Raw genomic sequence first — 18,245 nt, 5'->3', positions numbered from 1 at the left:
GACGGCGACCTCGGGCGGCTAGGGGAGGCAACGGCGACGTCGGGGCAGGGGCCGGCGTCGAGGAGTAGCGCAGTAGCCTGGCGGCGCTGGAGAGAAGAATGGCGGGTGGGGGAAATTTCGTAAGTGTTTGGTTATATAGAAAAGGCTTTGGTCCCGGTTCGTGGCATCAACGGGGACCAATGCCCCCCTTTAGTCCCGGTTGGTGCCACCAACCGGGACCAAAGGCCTCTTTTCAGCAGCCCAAAGGGCGGGAAGCGGCGGCCTTTGGTCCCGGTTGATGCCACGAACCGGTACCAATGCACCCCTTTAGTCCCGGTTGGTGGCACCAACCGGGACTAAAGGCCTTGTGCTGGAACTGGCGCGGTGCGGTGGGATGTTTAGTCCCACCTCGCTAGCCGAGAGGCTTCGATAGTGGTTTATAAGCCCTGCTGCGCTGACCACTTCGAGCTCCTCTCAAATGCAGGCTTACGGGCCTAAAGTCACTTTATCTGCCTGTGGGCCTACTGGGCCTCCTGCGGGCCTGAATCCTGGCCCATGCTAGGGTTTCTAGTCGTATTCAGGCCGTGGGGGCCCAGTAGGTGGCACTTTTTTTTGTTTTCTTTGTTGCTTTATTTATTTTATTTTCTTTCTACTTACAACAAAATACTTAATGTTGCTATTTTTATTTTATTTTTCCAGTTTTTTGTTTTGTTTTTTGCATTATTTATTTTCTTTTGTTTTTTGCTTTTTTTTTAATTCTTTTTGCTTTTAGGTCAGCAAAATTATAAACTTTCTGTTAGTGCCATTAGTTTTAGAAAAATTATAAACTTTTTTAGTGCCATTAGTTTTCAAATTTGAATAGTTAAAATTTGAATTGTTTGAAATTTGTGTGAATCACAAGTTTTTGATTAACTTTACTATAAAAATATATTTTTTCCTGTTTTTTGTTTTGTTTTTTGCATTATTTATTTTCTTTTGTTTTTTGCTTTAATTTTTAATTCTTTTTGCTTTTAGGTTAGCAAAATTATAAACTTTCTGTTAGTGCCATTAGTTTTAGAAAAATTATAAACTTTCTGTTAGTGCCATTAGTTTTCAAATTTGAATAGTTAAAATTTGAATTCTTTGAAATTTGTGTGAATCACAAGTTTGTGATTAACTTACTAAAAAATGAGCATAGATGCGCTTATAGAGAAATTTCAACCTAAACTCATAGTAAATTTCTATGAATTTCAGAGAAATTCACTCTGAATTTTGGTTAAACTTTTCTCTATAAGGGCATCTATTTTCACTTTGAGAGGAGCTCAACAAGGCAGACAGGGAAGGGCTTATAAACCGGTGTGAGCCCCCTTCGGTTGGCGAGGTGGGACTAAACTCTGCCCGCAACGAGGACCAACCCTTTAGTCCCGGTTTGTGGCACAAACCGGGACTAATGATCATGGGCCAGGGGCGAGGAGCATTGGTCCCGGTTGGTGCCACGAACCGGGACCAATGCCCCCTTTAGTCCCGGTTGGTGGTACCAACCGGGACCAAAGGCCTTGTGCTGCCCCGCGTCAAAAGTTTAGTACCACCTCGCTAGCTGAGAGAGCTCGAGAGTGGTTTATAAGCGCTGCTGCGCCCACTGTCGGGGATATACCCCGCGGTGTAAACCGGCCGGAAGTTAACCCGGCCAGGACTTGGCGGTTTATCTGAAGACCCCGCTGACACTTGGCGAGTTACTGGCGACCCGCCCTGACCTGGCGGTTTACAAGCAACCCACCTGGTCTTATGACTCACTGGTGATCCGGCGTGCGGGACAGACGGATGACAAGGCCCAAGGCCTAGAAGGCCGGTTCACGTTTAATGGTGGGCCGGTTTAAGAGGAAAGGCATGGGGAACATTATCTTACAAGGAGCTAAGACCTGGACTTGTATCTGGTTTGTATTAAGATAGACTAGTCCTAATCCTAATAGGACTCTACATGTAATCCGCCCCTCCAACATATATAAGGAGGGGCAGGGCTCCCCAAAAGGGACAAGATTCACAAGTTCCACAAGTGGGACAAGTTAGGTTTAGACAATAGCTCTCGAGATAGAGCACTCTTGTAATCGTGATCATCATCATCAATATCAATGAAGCAGGATGTAGGCTTTTACCTCCACCGTGAGGGGCCGAACCTGGGTAAAACATCGCGTCTCTCGTCTCGCTCAACCCCTCTCAAGCTACCACATAGATGCGTTGGCCTCACGACTAAGTCCTGACACTAAGGACATCTGCCGTGACAATTCCACGACAGTTGGCGCCCACCCTCTCGAGCTCCTCTCAATTGTAGGCTTTCGGGCCTAACCATACGCTGTGTGCCTGTGGGTCTACTGGGCCACCTGTGGGCCAGAATCCTGGCCCATGGTAGGGTTTCTAGTCGTATTCAGGCCGTGGGGGCCCAGTAGGTGGCACTTTTTTGTTTTCTTTGTTGCTTTATTTATTTTATTTTGTTTCTACTTACAACAAAATACTTATTGTTTTTATTTTTATTTATTTTATTATAGTTTATTTTTAATTATTTTTCTTTTAGGTCACAAAAATTATAAACTTTCTGTTAGTGCCATTAGTTTTCAAATTTGAATTCTTTGATATTTGTGTGAATCATAAGTTTGTGATCAACTTTACTATAAAAATAGTTTTTTTTCCAGTTTTTTTGTTTTGTTTTTTGCATTATTTATTTTCTTTTATTTTTTGCTTTATTCTTTGCTTTATTTTTTAATACTTTTTGCTTTTAGGTCAGAAAAATTATAAACTTTCTATTAGTGCCATTAGTTTTAGAAAAACTATGAACTTTCTGTTAGTGCCATTAGTTTTCAAATTTAAGTAGTTAAAATTTGAATTCTTTGAAATTTGTGTGAATCACAAGTTTGTGATTAACTTTACTATAAAAATAGTTTTTTCTAGTTTTTTTGTTTTGTTTTTTGCATTATTATTTTCTTTTGTTTTTTGCTTTTTTTAATTCTTTTTGCTTTTAGGTTAGAAAAATTATAAACTTTCTGTTAGTGCCATTAGTTTTAGAAAAATTATAAACTTTCTGTTAGTGACATTAGTTTTCAATTTTGAATAGTTAAAATTTGAATAATGGTATTACGAGGGCAGAACCATAAGACATTAAAGCATTTCAAATGAACTCTGAAAAAGTTGAAAGTTGGCATGGTATCATAATTTCACCCACATAGCATGTGCATGTACAAAGCGGACAATGGTATCATACTTGTCTGTTACAAAGTTGGCATGGTATCATCATAATAGTTGCGGGAGAAAGTCTTCACTTTTTCTTCGCTTGTGTCATTTGCTTATTGCGCCGTAACCATGGATAATCTTCATCGTTTATCAGGATGCTTGGGTTAGCCTTGACTTTGAAGGAAGGAATTTCATGAAACTTTTCATAACCTTCAGACATGTCTGTCTTGCCCTCCACTCCCACGATGTCCCTTTTTCCTAAAAGAACTATGTGGCGCTTTGGCTCATTGTATGATGTATTCGCTTCCTTATCTTTTCTTTTTCTCGGTTTGGCAGACATGCCCTTCACATAGATAACCTGTGCCACATCATTGGCTAGGACGAATGGTTCGTCTGCATACGCAAGATTGTTGAGATCCATTGTTGTCATTCCGTACTGTGGGTCTACCTGTACCCCGCCTCCTGACAGATTGACCCATTTGCACTTAAACAAAGGGGCCTTAAAATCATGTCCGTAGTCAAGTTCCCATATCTCCACTATGTAACCATAATATGTGTCCTTTCCCCTCTCGGTTGTTGCATCAAAGCGGACACCACTGTTTTGGTTGGTGCTCTTTTGATCTTGGGCGATCGTGTAAAATGTATTCTCATTTATCTCGTATCCTTTGTAAGTCAATACAGTCAAAGATGGTCCCCTGGACAACAAGTACAGCTCATCACAAACAGTGTTGTCACCTTTGAGACGTGTTTCCAACCAACTGCTGAAAGTCCTGATGTGTTCACATGTAATCTAGTCGTCGCACTGCTCTGGGTGTTTGGAGCGCAGACTGTTCTTGTGTTCATCGACATACGGGGTCACCAAAGTAGAGTTCTGTAGAACTGTGTAGTGTGCTTGAGACCAAGAATATCCGTCCCTGCATATTATTGAGGCCCCTCCCAGCGTGCCTTTTCTAGTCAGTCTCCCCTCATACCGCGATTTAGGGGGACCTATCCTCTTAAGGCCAGGAATGAAGTCAACACAAAACCCAATGACATCCTCGGTTTGATGGCCCATGGAGATTCTTCCTTCTGGCCTAGCGCGGTTACGGACATATTTCTTTAGGACTCCCATGAACCTCTCAAAGGGGAACATATTGTGTAGAAATACGGGCCCCAGAATGACAATCTCGTCGACTAGATGAACTAGGACGCGCGTCATGATATTGAAGAAGGATGGTGGGAACACCAGCTCGAAACTGACAAGACATTGTGCCACATCACTCCTTAGCCTTGGTACGATTTCTGGATCGATCACCTTCTAAGAGATTGCATTGAGGAATGCACATAGCTTCACAATGGCTAATCAGACGTTTTTCGGTAGAAGCCCCCTCAATGCAACCAGAAGAAATTATGTCATAATCACGTGGCAGTCATGAGACTTTAGATTCTAGAACTTTTTCTCTGGCATATTTATTATTCCCTTTATATTCGACGAGAAGCCAGTCGTGACCTTCATACTGAGCGGGCATTCAAAGAAGATTTCTTTCTCTTCTTTCGTAAGAGCGTAGCTGGCAGGACCTTTATACTGCTTCGGAGGCATGCCGTCTTTTTCGTGCAAACGTTGCAAGTCCTCCCGTGCCTCAGGTGTATCGTTTGTCTTCCCATCGACGCCCAAGAAGCCTAGGAGGTTCACGCAAAGGTTCTTCGTCACATGCATCACGTCGATTGAAGATCGGACCTCTAGGTCTTTCTAGTAGGGTAGGTCCCAAAATATAGATTTCTTCTTCCACATGGGTGTGTCTCCCTCAGCGTCATTCGGAACAGCTAGTCCGCCGGGACCCTTTCCAAAGATTACGTGTAAATCATTGACCATAGGAAGTACGTGATCACCGGCACGCATGGTGGGCTTCTTCCGGTGATCTGCCTCGCCTTTGAAATGCTTGCCTTTCTTTCGACATTGATGGTTGGTCGGAAGAAATTGACGATGGCCCAGGTACACATTCTTCCTGCATTTGTCCAGGTATATACTTTCAGTTTCTTCTAAACAGTGCGTGCATGCGTGGTATCCCTTGTTTGTCTGTCCTGAAAGGTTACTGAGAGCGGGCCAATTGTTGATGGTTACAAACAGCAATGCGTGCAGGTTAAATTCCTCATGTTTGTGCTCATCCCACGTACATACACCGTTTCCATTCCACGGTTGTAAAAGTTCTTCAACTAATGGCCTTAGGAATACATCAATGTCATTGCCGGGTTGCTTAGGGCCTTGGATGAGAATTGGCATCATAATGAACTTCTGCTTCATGCACATCCAAGGAGGAAGGTTATACATACATAGAGTCACGGGCCAGGTGCTGTGATTGCTGCTCTACTCCCCGAAAGGCTTAATGCCATCCGTGCTTAAACCAAACCATATGTTCCTTGGGTCACTTGCAAACTCAGGCCAGTACTTTCTCTCGATTTTTCTCCACTGCGACCCGTTAGCGGGTGCTCTCAACTTCCCGTCTTTCTTACGGTCCTCACTGTGCCATCGCATCAACTTGGCATGCTCTTCGTTTCTGAACAGACGTTTCAACCATGGTATTATAGGAGCATACCACATCACCTTCGCAGGAACCCTCTTCCTGCGAGGCTCGCCGTCAACATCACCAGGGTCATCTTGTCTGATCTTATACCGCAATGCACCGCATACCGGGCATGCATTCAGATCCTTGTATGCACCGCGGTAGAGGATGCAGTCATTAGGGCATGCATGTATCTTCTGCACCTCCAATCCTAGAGGGCATACGACCTTCTTTGCTACGTATGTACTGTCGGGCAATTCGTTATCCTTTGGAAGCTTCTTATTCAATATTTTCAGTAGCTTCTCAAATCCTTTGTCAGGCACAGCATTCTCTGCCTCCCACTGCAGCAATTCTAGTACGGTACCGAGCTTTGTGTTGCCATCTTCGCAATTGGGGTACAACCCTTTTTTTGTGATCCTCTAACATGCGATCGAACTTCAGCTTCTCCTTTTGACTTTCGCATTGCGTCCTTGCATCGAGAATGACCCGGCGGAGATCATCATCATCGGGCACATCGTCTGGTTCCTCATGATCTTCAGCAGCTTCCCCCGTTGCAGCATCATTGGGCACATCGTCTGGTTCTCTTGATCTTCAGCAGCTTCCCCCGTTGCAGCATCACCATATTCAGGGGGCACATAGTTGTCATCGTCCTCTTCTTCTTCGCCGTCTTCCATCATAACCCCTATTTCTCCATGACTCGTCCAAACATTATAGTGTGGCATGAAACCATTGTAAAGCAGGTGGGTGTGAGGATTTTCCGGTCAGAGTAAGACTTCGTATTCCCACATTTAGGGCATGGACAACACATAAAACCATTCTGCTTGTTTGCCTCAGCCACTTCGAAAAAATCATGCACGCCCTTAATGTACTCGGAGGTGTGTCTTTCACCGTACATCCATTGCTGGTTCATTTGCGTGCATTATATATAATTAAGTGTGTCAAAAACCATTACAGAACATCATGAATAGATAATTAAGTGACCAAATTAATAGAAGTTCATCATCACATTAAAACCAAAGTACATACATAGTTCTCATCTAACAACATATAGCTCTCCAGAGCATCTAATTAATTAAACCATACATTGAAACTATGTAAAGCATTTCAATGCAAAAACAAATGCGATCATAATCGCAACCAAGGTAACAATTGATCCAACAGCATAATGATACCAAGCCTCGGTATGAATGGCATATTTTCTAATCTTTCTCATCTTCAACCGCATTGCATCCATCTTGATCTTGTGATCATCGACGACATCCGCAACATGCAACTCCAATATCATCTTCTCCTCCTCCTTTTTTTATTTTTTCCTTCAAGTAATTTTTTCTTCTTCAACTAAATTTAACCTCTCGACAATAGGGTCGGTTGGAATTTCCAGTTCAACTACCTCCTAGATAAATAAAATCTATGTCACGTTGGTCGGCATAATTGTCATAAACAATAAATGAACCAAATAGTTATAAAAAGATAATATACACCACATCCGAATCATAGCCAGGACAAGGGCCGACGGGGGCGGATACCAAAACCATCGCACTATATAATAACAAGCAATAATAAAAGTAAGAAAATTAGACAAGTATCTATCTAAAGTAAGAATTTTTTCTTTCAGAAAGAAGATAAGAACAAGAGGCTCACCACGGTGGTGCCAGCGACGAGATCGGTGCAGGCGATCGACGGCGGTGAAGACGGGAATGGGACGTGATGGGCCGCTAAACCTAGACAAATCTCAAGGAAAATGGAGCTTTGAGGTCGAGCTTCGAGAGGAGAAAGCTTAACTAGTGTGGCTCGGGCATTTCATCGAACACCTCATGTCCATAGGAGGTGAGCTAGAGCACCACAAAGCCCTCCCCTCACCAGCCAGAGAAAAACAGAGCACTGGGGTGCTCTGCTCGCGGGCAAGGGGTATATATAGGCACCTCATTGGTCCCTGTTCGTGGCATGAACCGGGACTAAAGGGAAGCCTGTGGTCCCAGTTCAAGCCACCAACCGGGACCAATGGTGGTGGGCCAGGAGCGAGGCCCATTGGTCCCGGTTCGTCCCACCAACCGGGACCAAAGGGGCATGACGAACCGGGACCTATGCCCCCACGAGGCCCGGCAGGCCCCTAGCCTCACGAACCGGGACCAATGCCCCCATGGGTCCCAGTTCTAGACTGAACCGGGACTAATGGCCTGACCCGGCCTGAACCAAAGCCCTCTTTTCTACTAGTGTTCCCAGTTGCTATGGCAACGCTGGATTTAGTCGTTCTGGGAGAGAACAAGCAAAAAGGCAATCAAAGTGTGAGACAGAACACATGTCGTCACTGTCAAAAAAACTGGGTGCTCCTTGGTCCATAGATGTTCTCTTGCGTACATGTGTTCCTATGGGACAAAAAAAGAGAGAAGTTGGTCCTAGCAGACGTGTGTCGTTCAATGTGTATAATAATAGAAGGAGAAAACAACATGTGAGCATCAGTGTGTGGGGTGTTGCTCTGTTTGTCTTGTACCATCGTGCAAAAAAATTACTTTAAATTTCTATTTGTGAAGGTTAAAATGTTGTGTTCGAGAAGGTCGAGTGCGTTATCTCAGCAAATTCAAATAAAAAATAAACATGCAAGGTAAAACATCGGAGAGTAGCAATTTTTTAGAACTTCAAGTGATAGACAAATTTGAAAAGAGCACATAACAAAATTTAAATCTAGAAAAATCACTTCAAATCAAAGAGTTAAATATATAACTCTTTTAAATACATAACTTCAAATCAAAGAGTCAAACATTGAAATACTGGGTGCTCCTTGGTCGTGCGTTGTCTCGGTCCCCCATTGTTTCAAAAGGCGTATAACTTTATGTATAAAACATGTGCATTTTCCCCGTTTCTAAGTAACCTAGAGGTTCAAATTTAAATAACAGAGAAGTTCGATATTTATTACAAAACAAGGAAGTGCAATTTTTTTAAAATGATCAGGTCAAAAAAAATTATATAACATGGATTTTCTCGGTTTGTAAAAACCTAGAAGTTCAAATTAAAATAGTGGAGCATTTGCTTATTACAAAACTAGGATTTTTTACGTTACTAAGAGAAATAAAATCAAGAAGTCCAAATTTAAAATTTTGAGCACTTCAACGTTTGTAAAAAAATGAGATTTTCCTAGTTACTCAAGAATAAAATCAAAAAGTTCAAATTTGAAAAATGGAGTACTTTGATGTAACAAATAACTCAAAATTCTTACCGTTTATAGGAAAAATAAAAGTATGTAATTCATTTTTTAAAGGTTTTGATGTGAATTTAAAAAATATTTTTTTTCTAAGAATAAAACTAAGAAGTTCAAATTAAAATAACAGGGAAGTTCAAAGTTTATAATAAATTAGAATGACAGAGCATTTCATTTTCACTGTTAAACCAAGAAATTCTAATTAAACTAACAAAGAAGTTCAATCTTAATAAAAAAATTGGAATTTTTTTGTTTCTAGATATATAACCAAGAAGTTCGAATTTAAAAAACAATGCACTATGATATTTCTATACGAAAAATGAAACAAGACTCGCCTAGAATAATGTTAACTCTCGAAGTTCATATTTAATAAATTGGAGAGTTCGATAAAAACGGGAAAACAAAAAAGAGACACATATGTTTGTACAAAAGCTCATGGATTTCTCCTTCTATTGGAAAATGGATTTTCCTCATTTCTAAAATAACCTAGAAGTTCAAATTTAAAATTTTGATCATTTCGAAAATTATAAAGAACATGGATTTCCCCGTTCTATAAAAAAAGACAAGAAAGTACAATGTTTATTACAAACCCCAAGAAGGCCAAACACAAAAAATAAAGCATCACAACACAAATTTATATAAAAGAGGATTTTATCTGTTAAAAAAACCCTAGAAGTTCAAATCTAAAAACTGGAATAGTTCGATGGTTATACAAAATTCAGATTTTCCTATTTATTAAAGAATGAAAACAAGAAGTTCATTTTTTTAAATAGAGCTGTACAAAATTCATAAAAATGGTTTTCACCGCTTCTTACAAAAAAACTCTAGAAGTTCATATTTAAATAACGGTCCAGTTCAATATTTATTAGAATACTAGGATTTTTCCGTTTCTACCAGGAAATAAACCAAGATGTCCAAATTACGAAAATAGAGAAGTTTGATATTTATAAAAAAACTCAGGTTTCCTTGTAACTAAAGAATATAAATGACGAAGTTCAAACTAAAATAGAGGAGCAGTTCAATGTATACGGAAAACTCAAATTATTACCGTTTCTAAGAAAAATAAATAAACTTATGAAGCTCAATTTACAAAAAAAATGTTTGACACTTATTTAAAAACATATTTCATTTCTAAGAATATGACTTAGGAGTTGAAATTAAAATAATAGATAAGTTCGAAGTATATAAAAAACTCAGATTTGTTGCAAGAAGTTCACGTGCACATCCGTGCACGGTTCAGAATTTATATTGTGGGACATCCAACCTCCAATTACATGTTTTAAATGGAAAAAATGATGTACGACCTTTAAGTGCACGTAATTCGACGTATACACAAAAATGTGACAGAAGTTAATAGTGAAAACAATGAGAAGTTCAAATGCTACAATGAATGCATTTCAGGTGAGAAATAAAAGTATAGAAAAATAAAAGTTTAAAAGGTTTGTTGAAATAAGTTCAAGTGCCCTGTCCGGAGAAGTTCAAAAATTCCTACGAGAGAGGTTCACCTTGTATTTTCATGTTCGAAAACACACAAACAATGTTCTTTTTGCGTTTTAAAATAATTCTCTAAATCCACAAAGAAGTTCACTTATTATTTGGGAGCAACTTGATTTCAAAAAAGAAAAATAAAAAATTTAAATTATAAAATTGGAAAAGGTTCATGTACTACATGGTGTGTGTTTAATATTAGAAAAATGAATTAAAAGGCAAGGTCCAGTTTTTTTGTTGTTATAAGTTCAAGTCCTTGGTCGGAGAATGTTAAAAAAAATTGTGAGAGAGGTTTATACAAAAGGAATATAATTTGTCTAACACTGACCAATGGATGAGAAAATTACAAACGAAAATACATCACAGAAGTTCAACGTGAAAACAGCAGGAAATTCAACTACTATACTGAATGAATTTCAGATGAAAAACTTTTAAAACCACCGCGAGTATGAAAAAATGGTCAACACGGGAAAGTTGTGTGTTTACAACAGCTTTCCATCGGTATATCACTTGCTCAATTCCGGAGAGTAGATTGAGAGCTACGAGCGAAAAAAGCACGTGAAAAATAGAGTGAAGTTTAAGTACGCATGCCGAGAAGTTCAAGTTCTTCACGCGGTGCATTTTCAAAGAATCTATTCCGCGATAAAGGTAGAACAAATGATCTCGCCATTTTCAAAATTACTTGTAAACGCCTAGGAATTAGAGAAAACCATCAACATGAAAATGTTTTGCATTTTCCATAGTTTTTCAACGGCATATTATTTGCCCCATTCCGATAAATTTTGTAGAAATTACGGCGAAAAACGTTTTTAGCCTATTTCAAAATTGACTTAAAACCGTAAAGAACTCGGAGAAACAATACATACCAAAAAGTTTTGCATTTGTTCAATCTTTCCAACGCCACATCATTTGCTGCATTTGGAGATACGGCTAAAAAGTTAACTCAGAAATACGAACTCGGTGGAACTTATACCGTTTTCTAAGTTACTTTTAATCCGTTCAAAATTAGAAAAAACTTTCAAAATGTGGAAGTAGCGCATTTTCATAAACTTTCCAATGCCATATCATTTGCCTCAATTGGATTAGTCGTTTAGAAGTGGCATCGAAAATACAAACTCGGCTGTTCGATTTGCAAAAAAATCGTTTTTCCAAATTACTCTTTAACCATAGGGAATTACAGAAAACTTTCAACATGTGGAAGGAGCGGTTTTGCAGCAGCTTTCCAACGCAATATTATTTGTCTCATTCCGATAAACGGTTTAGAAATGCGATCAAAAATACAATTCATGTTTTTTGTATGAAGAAAAAATGATTTTCAAAACTGCTCTTAAACCGCTTACATTTTGCCAAAAAATTAATTTGGGTCATGATACTCGTGTCCATAGCTTTCCAACGGTATATCGCAAGCCCCATTTGGGCAATGTTGGCGGAAGTTCAACCTAGCACCGGGGGAAGTTCAGGTCGAACAACTCACACAGTAAAATTGCAAAAAAACGCAAGTTCATCACGACCTGAGAGCAAAATCCGCCAACGAGCGAGATTCCTATTTAAAACAGGCATTTAGTTGCTAAAAACCGTTTCTATATTACACTTACATCATATAGAACACGACTAAGCAAAATAATTCGCGCGGGGAGACACGCTTGTGAAGATAGCCCGAAGGTCGGGTTCCTACTAAGGGAAGCTCAGGCGTGTAACTCAGGAAGTTCATGTTGTGATCAGAATAATATTATGATCCCGTGATCAGAATAATGTTTTAGAGCGTAGATTCACTCCGTTTGCCTTGTATGTAGTCCATATTAGAATCTCTGAAAGGAGGGCGTATATTCAGGAACGGAGGGAGTAGTTGTTAGCCAACAAGAGTAACATGAACTTTACTGGTCCAGAAGTTCAGGCTAGGACCACTAAGAGCAACTCTAGCAGACCTCGCATCCTGCCCCGACCCGTAAAATAACCACCAGAATGCGGGTCAGAGCGAAAAAACCAGCCCGATCAAACCCCGCATCCCGCCCCAGCCCGTAAATTTTTTTGAGGAGCGCGGCAAAATCCCGACCCCAACCTGGGAAGACGCGGGTTTCCCCCGCGTGGCAGCAATGCCCTGCATATAAGTGAAAGCGGTTGGTGGGGGACATTTCATCCCGCGCTTTCCCCCACCAACCACCTCTCCTCTCCCCCTCGCGTCGCCGGCGGCCGTTGCGCAAGATTCCGGCGAAAGCAGCCGGCAGGAGCACGCCGAAAGTCCGCCACGCGCACAAGGCCTCCCCTCCCTTCCCCCCTGCGTCGGCGGGCCGCCGGATTTGCGGATCTGTGGCACTTCATCGCGGGCCGCCGGATTTGGCTTTTTCCGGCCGCCGGCTGCTGCCCTAAGCGATGGAGTGGGTCGGGGAGCCTCTCCCGCAGCCCAAGCAAGGGCGCATCGCCGCATGCAGGTACGGGTTCGTTCGCCCGCCGCCGCCGAAGGTTTGCGGACATGGATTCATTCAGCCGTCCACCAGGCTAGGCGCTCGTGAGTGTCTTTATGGCTTGCCGATGCCGCTCATACAGTGCGACGACTGCACGCGAAAAGTGCTGCGGCTCACTTCGGGCACGTCGAAGCACCCCGGATGGGTGTTCTTCAAATGCGAAAACGACGGGGTACGTACACTTGCGGTAGCTCATTTGATAGCTCATTCTTTAGTTCAGTTACGGTAGCTCACTTCGAGCTTGCTCATTCTTTTGTGTAGGATGATGGATGCTCATTTTGGTTTTGGGAAGGCCAATACATTGATTTATTGATAGAAAGAAACTTAATAGATGTTGGTGCACTCCTTAGTACAATCGAAGGCAATGATGCGGTTGCATGTGTAGCTAGAGGGGAAGCAAAGTCTACTTCTTTCGAACCAAAGATGAAGAAAGAAGAATGCAAAATCAAGAATCCGCAGATCAACAATGAATGCATGAAGAAGATATTAGTCCAACTTGTGAGAGCAGTTGTGGAAGTTGGAAATCTTCTTAAATGCATACTTGTGGTTCTTGTTTTCTTTGGTTTTGCTATTCTAGCAAAGATTTGGTGATGTCTTTTGTATCTAATGTTGTTGCAAAAGCAAAGAAATGCATTGTGCTAGCTCAACTTAAGTTGCAAATTTAAGTTTTACGGGCCGGAAGGAGCTGCGCCAGAAGATCAGACGCCGCAAAGCCGACCCGTAAAAAAGCATATTCAAAAAATATCTTTTTTTATGGGTCCATTATGCGGGGTCTGCAACTGTGGCCGGCCGCGCCGACCCGCAAAGGCGTTTTTGCGCAAACTGCAAACACATTTTGCAGGCCGGGGGGATGCGGGATCTGCTAGAGTTGCTCTAAGGGAGTAACACTGAAACCAATTCTGAGCATCTCAAGCATCCAGCAGAATCAAATGGAAAACGTGTCATTATTCATGACAAGAACATGGTACAGAGTCTCAGTTTTGCAAATAATGCAACATACAGCTCAAATGCTGATAGAGATATACTCGTCAGGACTTGGCATCACTCCCGAGTCAGGAGAGGCAGGTGACCGATACAGGAGCAAATTACTCTTTTGTGTGTAAATGAGAGCTCCAACATAAAATGGCGATGCTCTTCTAGACCACCGGTATCACCCAGGGCAGTTCCCATCAATGGCGGCTCAGCAAAAAAGAATGAGCGCACATTGAGGGAATGAATGAATGGATGGATATCTACCGTAAACCTATAATGTACATGGCTAGAGTGTATCCACTTCAGTTAATTCTCAGTCAATCGTACACTTGTGTGCGGAGTAGCAAGAGTAGAAGGGTTTCTGCTGTTTTACCCAATGATATCTGATTTGTACATGGCTAGAGTGTATCCACTTCAGTTAGTTCTCAGTCGATCGTATACTTGTGTGCTGAGTAGCAAGAGTAGAAGGGTTTCTGCTGTTTTACCCAATGATATCTGATTTGGCCGCACGCCGTGAGCATCTAGTCCTCTTCGAGAGGCAGCAAGCACAGCCTTCAAGGAGCTCAAGATCCTCATCACAGGTCAGGATAGAAGCCAGCTCTGGGTTTTCCAGCAACATCTTGGAGGTCAGAAAACCAGCAATAGTCCATGTCTGATATGACCGTGACTGCTTCCCAATGAATCTTCCAGACCGGGTGTCATAGTATTCTGGCCACTTGTCAGCTGAGAGCTTCTCCTCAGCCACTGCAATGGCCCTACGGGCCAACTCTGGTCTTCCCATTTTGATGCAGGCCAGTGTAAACTATAAGCAGCAACAATGGTTGGTCACTGATAATTTATAAGCATATAAGGGTACAAGAATTTTGGAGAAGTGCATTGATATATACATACCTGCCACAGTAGGGTTGGCCAAGATCCACCATTATGATATGACCATGGGCTGCACTTGCACAACATAGTTAGATGTCAAATAACTGTGGTGTTATGTTTAGAGAGCAGATGTTAAGTCTTCGAAAATAGAATAGGACACACCATAAAGATATGCTGCCACCAAAAGAAAGAGAAACACAGAATAAAATATCAGTTTTATCAGCGCGATGACTCACGTGTTCTTAGGGTCACTGCCTGTAATAATGCGCCATTCATCATATTCCATTGCAGGGTAACAGATCTTGACGGGCATATTTGCTACAAGATCATCCCATTTCTCTTCAATAAGGCTAAGTATTCCCTCGGCTTGTGTTGGAGTAGTTAGAGATGAAGATATGGCCCAAAGGTTGCCAAGTGAGAAGAACCTAAAATCCATGTGAGCTGGCTGCAGATTCCCAATAAGATAACCCCCTTTCTCAGGAATCCAATCAACAAGCCAGGAAGGAATTTGCTCGGGATAAATGTTAAATTTGTTAGTTGCGTCATGTGAGTATTCTTCTGTCTTGTATCTGTAGATCTCGTTTATCTTATTCATATCGACCCAGTAGTACTCCCTAATGTGAAAAGACAATGCACTGAGCCTGTTGTTGATGGCTCGGAGGAGGTGTTTTGAGCCTTCGTTCATAACAATCATTTCCCTTGAGCATCTCAGAGCAGAATAGAACAAAGCCTGAAAACAGGCCAAGCCTCATAAGTAAAGGGATTCTCTCTACTAACGACATGTTAGATAATACAGGTTTAAAGTAGCAGCATCATGTTCTTTCAAAATAGTATTGCATTCAGTAACACATTAGTTGCTTCATTGCAGCAGGCTAAAAGTCATAAGTCATTCTACCATTTAAGAACAGCATCAGTACCTACATGTAGACTTAGACTATTGAGATAATACAGTTGTTCAGGGAAGACCACACTGCAGAATTGAGTCTAAATTTCAGCTTACTTGAATCTCAAGAGGATGCCCGTGTATCCCCATCCTCCTGTCTATCATGCATGATCCGTCTGTGACCAGTAAAGTGGGGAACATGTCAAACCCATCAGACAAACACAAACTCAAGATCAGCTTAATCCCGGTTTGCACATCCACTCTTTCTTGCAATGAATAGTCTCCTGTAATCTTGCAGTATGCTCTCAGTAAGATAATCCACCAAAGTCCTGCAAATGGTTAGGTTAGATTAGGTTAAAGCTGCAGGACAGACATTTCACAATTGTTACAGATTAATATCAGTATGGCTGCATGAAAGAGAGGGGGGTCGATATACCAGAATCAACTGGAGCTACACGGCCAATAGCTGATTCACCAAAGTCAGGATCCAGAATCTCCTCAAATGCTTCATTGTTTTCATCAAGTGGAATGGTCCTAATCTTAAAACTAGCTGGCATCAAGCCTTGCCCAGGGCTGTAACAGTCAACAGTTTTCTCCCAGCTCTGACCATCAGATAAATGATGTACATCACTGAATAAAGATTCAAATTGATTGAAGTGCTAGATAAGAAGCTTCTGTTTACAGACATTACCTAGTAAGCCATTTTATTAAGTTTTCAGGGAAATTGTCACAAAAGATTTAAGTTATCATATTTTTGCCATCTGATCTAGCTTTCAGAAACTTCTACAAGCATATTTGGTTACATCACTGGTGGTATTGCTCACAGATGCCTAGAATAGGTTGAATTCGGCAGTAGATATCTTTATAAGTTATGATATTGAGATTTGGCAAAGGATTTCCAAAGCATAATCCATCTGATAAATCACTCAACCGTAAACAGGATACCGCATATGGTTCATGTTGATAACTACTACCAATAAGTTTCCAAACTCTCTTCGAAGACAATATGTACGGAAGAGACATGTTAGCCGTCAAAAGGTAAATCTTATCTTTGTCTCGTCCACAGAATACAAGCCCATACAGAACAAGAATTCATCACAAAACTACAAAACCACATGCTGCAAGCGAACTCATTACAGAGGGAGAGGGTAATTACGATCTTTAAAGCCAGTAAAAAATCTCATATATATTCTAACCCTGCATACGAATTCGCTGATCTCTTATCCCAATTAGCACACACCGTGCACGCAAATAATACTAGTCACAGCGCTCTAATTATTTCGAATAGAAAAATAGCTCAACGAAATGATCCGGATCCGGATCCCAATATGCACAGACGCTCACCTGCAGCTGCAGGGTGTGGAGGAGGAAATTGCGGACGATCTCGGTCTCCCCGCGCATGAGAAAGGCAAGAGCGGAGGGCACAAAGTCCCTGATGAAGACCTGATCGTAGTTAAGCATCTCCGTACACTCGGGGTCCTCCGCCGCCACCGTGCCGACCGGCTCGCCGCAGTAGCTCACCACAGCCCTCCTCAGTAGCCTCCATGCCTCCCTCTCCGTCTCCGTCTCCTCTCTCACCGGTGAAGCAGACGCCGGGCGAAAATCAGCCGGCGGCGCCGGGTCCTCCACAGGCGGGGTCTCCGGAGGGAAGGAGCCCGGGAAGAGCACGCGGTCGAAGAAGGGGAGGTTGCCAGCGACGGCGGAACGGGGATCGGAGGTTACGGGGGTGGGGGTGGGGGTGGTGCTCGGGTCGGATTGCGAGGTATGCGACGCCGCCGACACGAGGAACGGGAGGCGTCGGCCGTGGTGATGGTGTTGCGGGTGGGGGCATCTTGGGAAGAGCCGGATCACAGAGGCCTTCGCGGCCGCGGCTGAGGCGGAGGTGAGGAGGCGCTGGCGGCATGGCCTCACGGCGGCGGCGAGCCCCATGGTGGTTTGACCATTCATATTGTAGCTCCGGCGAAAGTCACACGCGAGATGCTGGGGGCTACGCGTAAAAGGGCACAAGAGTGGGAAAGCTTTTCCAAATATGTGGTCGGTCAGGGGCTGATTGGAAAACTGCAGCGTTCCGTGCCGTTTGGTTTTTGGTGTGGCCGTGTGGGTGGGGGGTAGCGTAAATGGAAGGGCGGAGGTGACCTTTATAAACTGAGAAGGGGTAGGCTGGGACCCACCCGGTTTTAAAGTGCACGCTTTAAACGATTGTTTTTCCTCCGTCTCTCCTTTTGGCCTTTTGGATGAGGTTCTTTTCTTTATTGCCCTTTGGACACCCTGAGGGTTTTTTTCTCTAATTTTTGTTGCATCTTGCTTATATATACACAAACCCCATTGCCATTCATTAATTACCTACTTCCTCCAATTTGAAGTAAAACCATGTCAAGTATTTTTTTAACAGAGACATGAGTCCAGTCATTCCTCAATTGATGGTCGTATAATCACATCATTAACGAAAACCATCTCAATTCTTAATTCATGCCCGAACATGAGGCTTCTCAGCTCATTTTGAACGATGGTCGTTCGATATGTGGGTCCAGTTTGAGGTGGCGTGATCCTGGCCATTCGGTTGCTCCGGTTCTGATTCGTTTTCGTCCTCCTCTCGTTCACGCTCGTCGCTTACAGGTGGGTCTACGCGCGGCCCTTCCTCTCTATGGGTGCAC

The 18,245-nt window shown here is 42.4% G+C and overlaps 1 protein-coding gene across 1 annotated transcript; it reads right to left on the bottom strand.

The window, feature by feature from the left end:
* Positions 1-13,788: 13,788 nt before the first annotated feature.
* Positions 13,789-17,696, bottom strand: LOC119268093 (neutral/alkaline invertase 1, mitochondrial-like). The gene is made up of 6 exons (XM_037549600.1): positions 16,936-17,696; positions 16,028-16,193; positions 15,709-15,920; positions 14,945-15,438; positions 14,730-14,778; positions 13,789-14,640 (listed from the first exon to the last, which is right to left on the bottom strand). The coding sequence occupies exons 1-6, from the start codon at positions 17,536-17,538 to the stop codon at positions 14,320-14,322; spliced, it is 1,845 nt and encodes a 614-aa protein (XP_037405497.1). The 5' UTR covers positions 17,539-17,696; the 3' UTR covers positions 13,789-14,319.
* Between the last annotated feature and the right edge of the window lie 549 nt (positions 17,697-18,245).

This window comes from Triticum dicoccoides, chromosome 3A (genome assembly GCF_002162155.2).
Source record: "Triticum dicoccoides isolate Atlit2015 ecotype Zavitan chromosome 3A, WEW_v2.0, whole genome shotgun sequence".
Lineage (NCBI taxonomy): Eukaryota > Viridiplantae > Streptophyta > Magnoliopsida > Poales > Poaceae > Triticum > Triticum dicoccoides.
This window is presented reverse-complemented; position numbering and strand designations above follow the sequence as displayed.

Coding starts and splice junctions, on each gene's coding strand:
- LOC119268093 (XM_037549600.1), bottom strand. CDS start 17,538: ATGAATGGTCAAACCACCATGGGGCTCGCCGCCGCCGTGAGGCCATGC. Junction 15,921..16,027: donor TGTAGCTCCAGTTGATTCTG/GTATATCGACCC, acceptor AACCATTTGCAG/GACTTTGGTGGATTATCTTA. Junction 15,439..15,708: donor GGCATCCTCTTGAGATTCAA/GTAAGCTGAAAT, acceptor GCCTGTTTTCAG/GCTTTGTTCTATTCTGCTCT.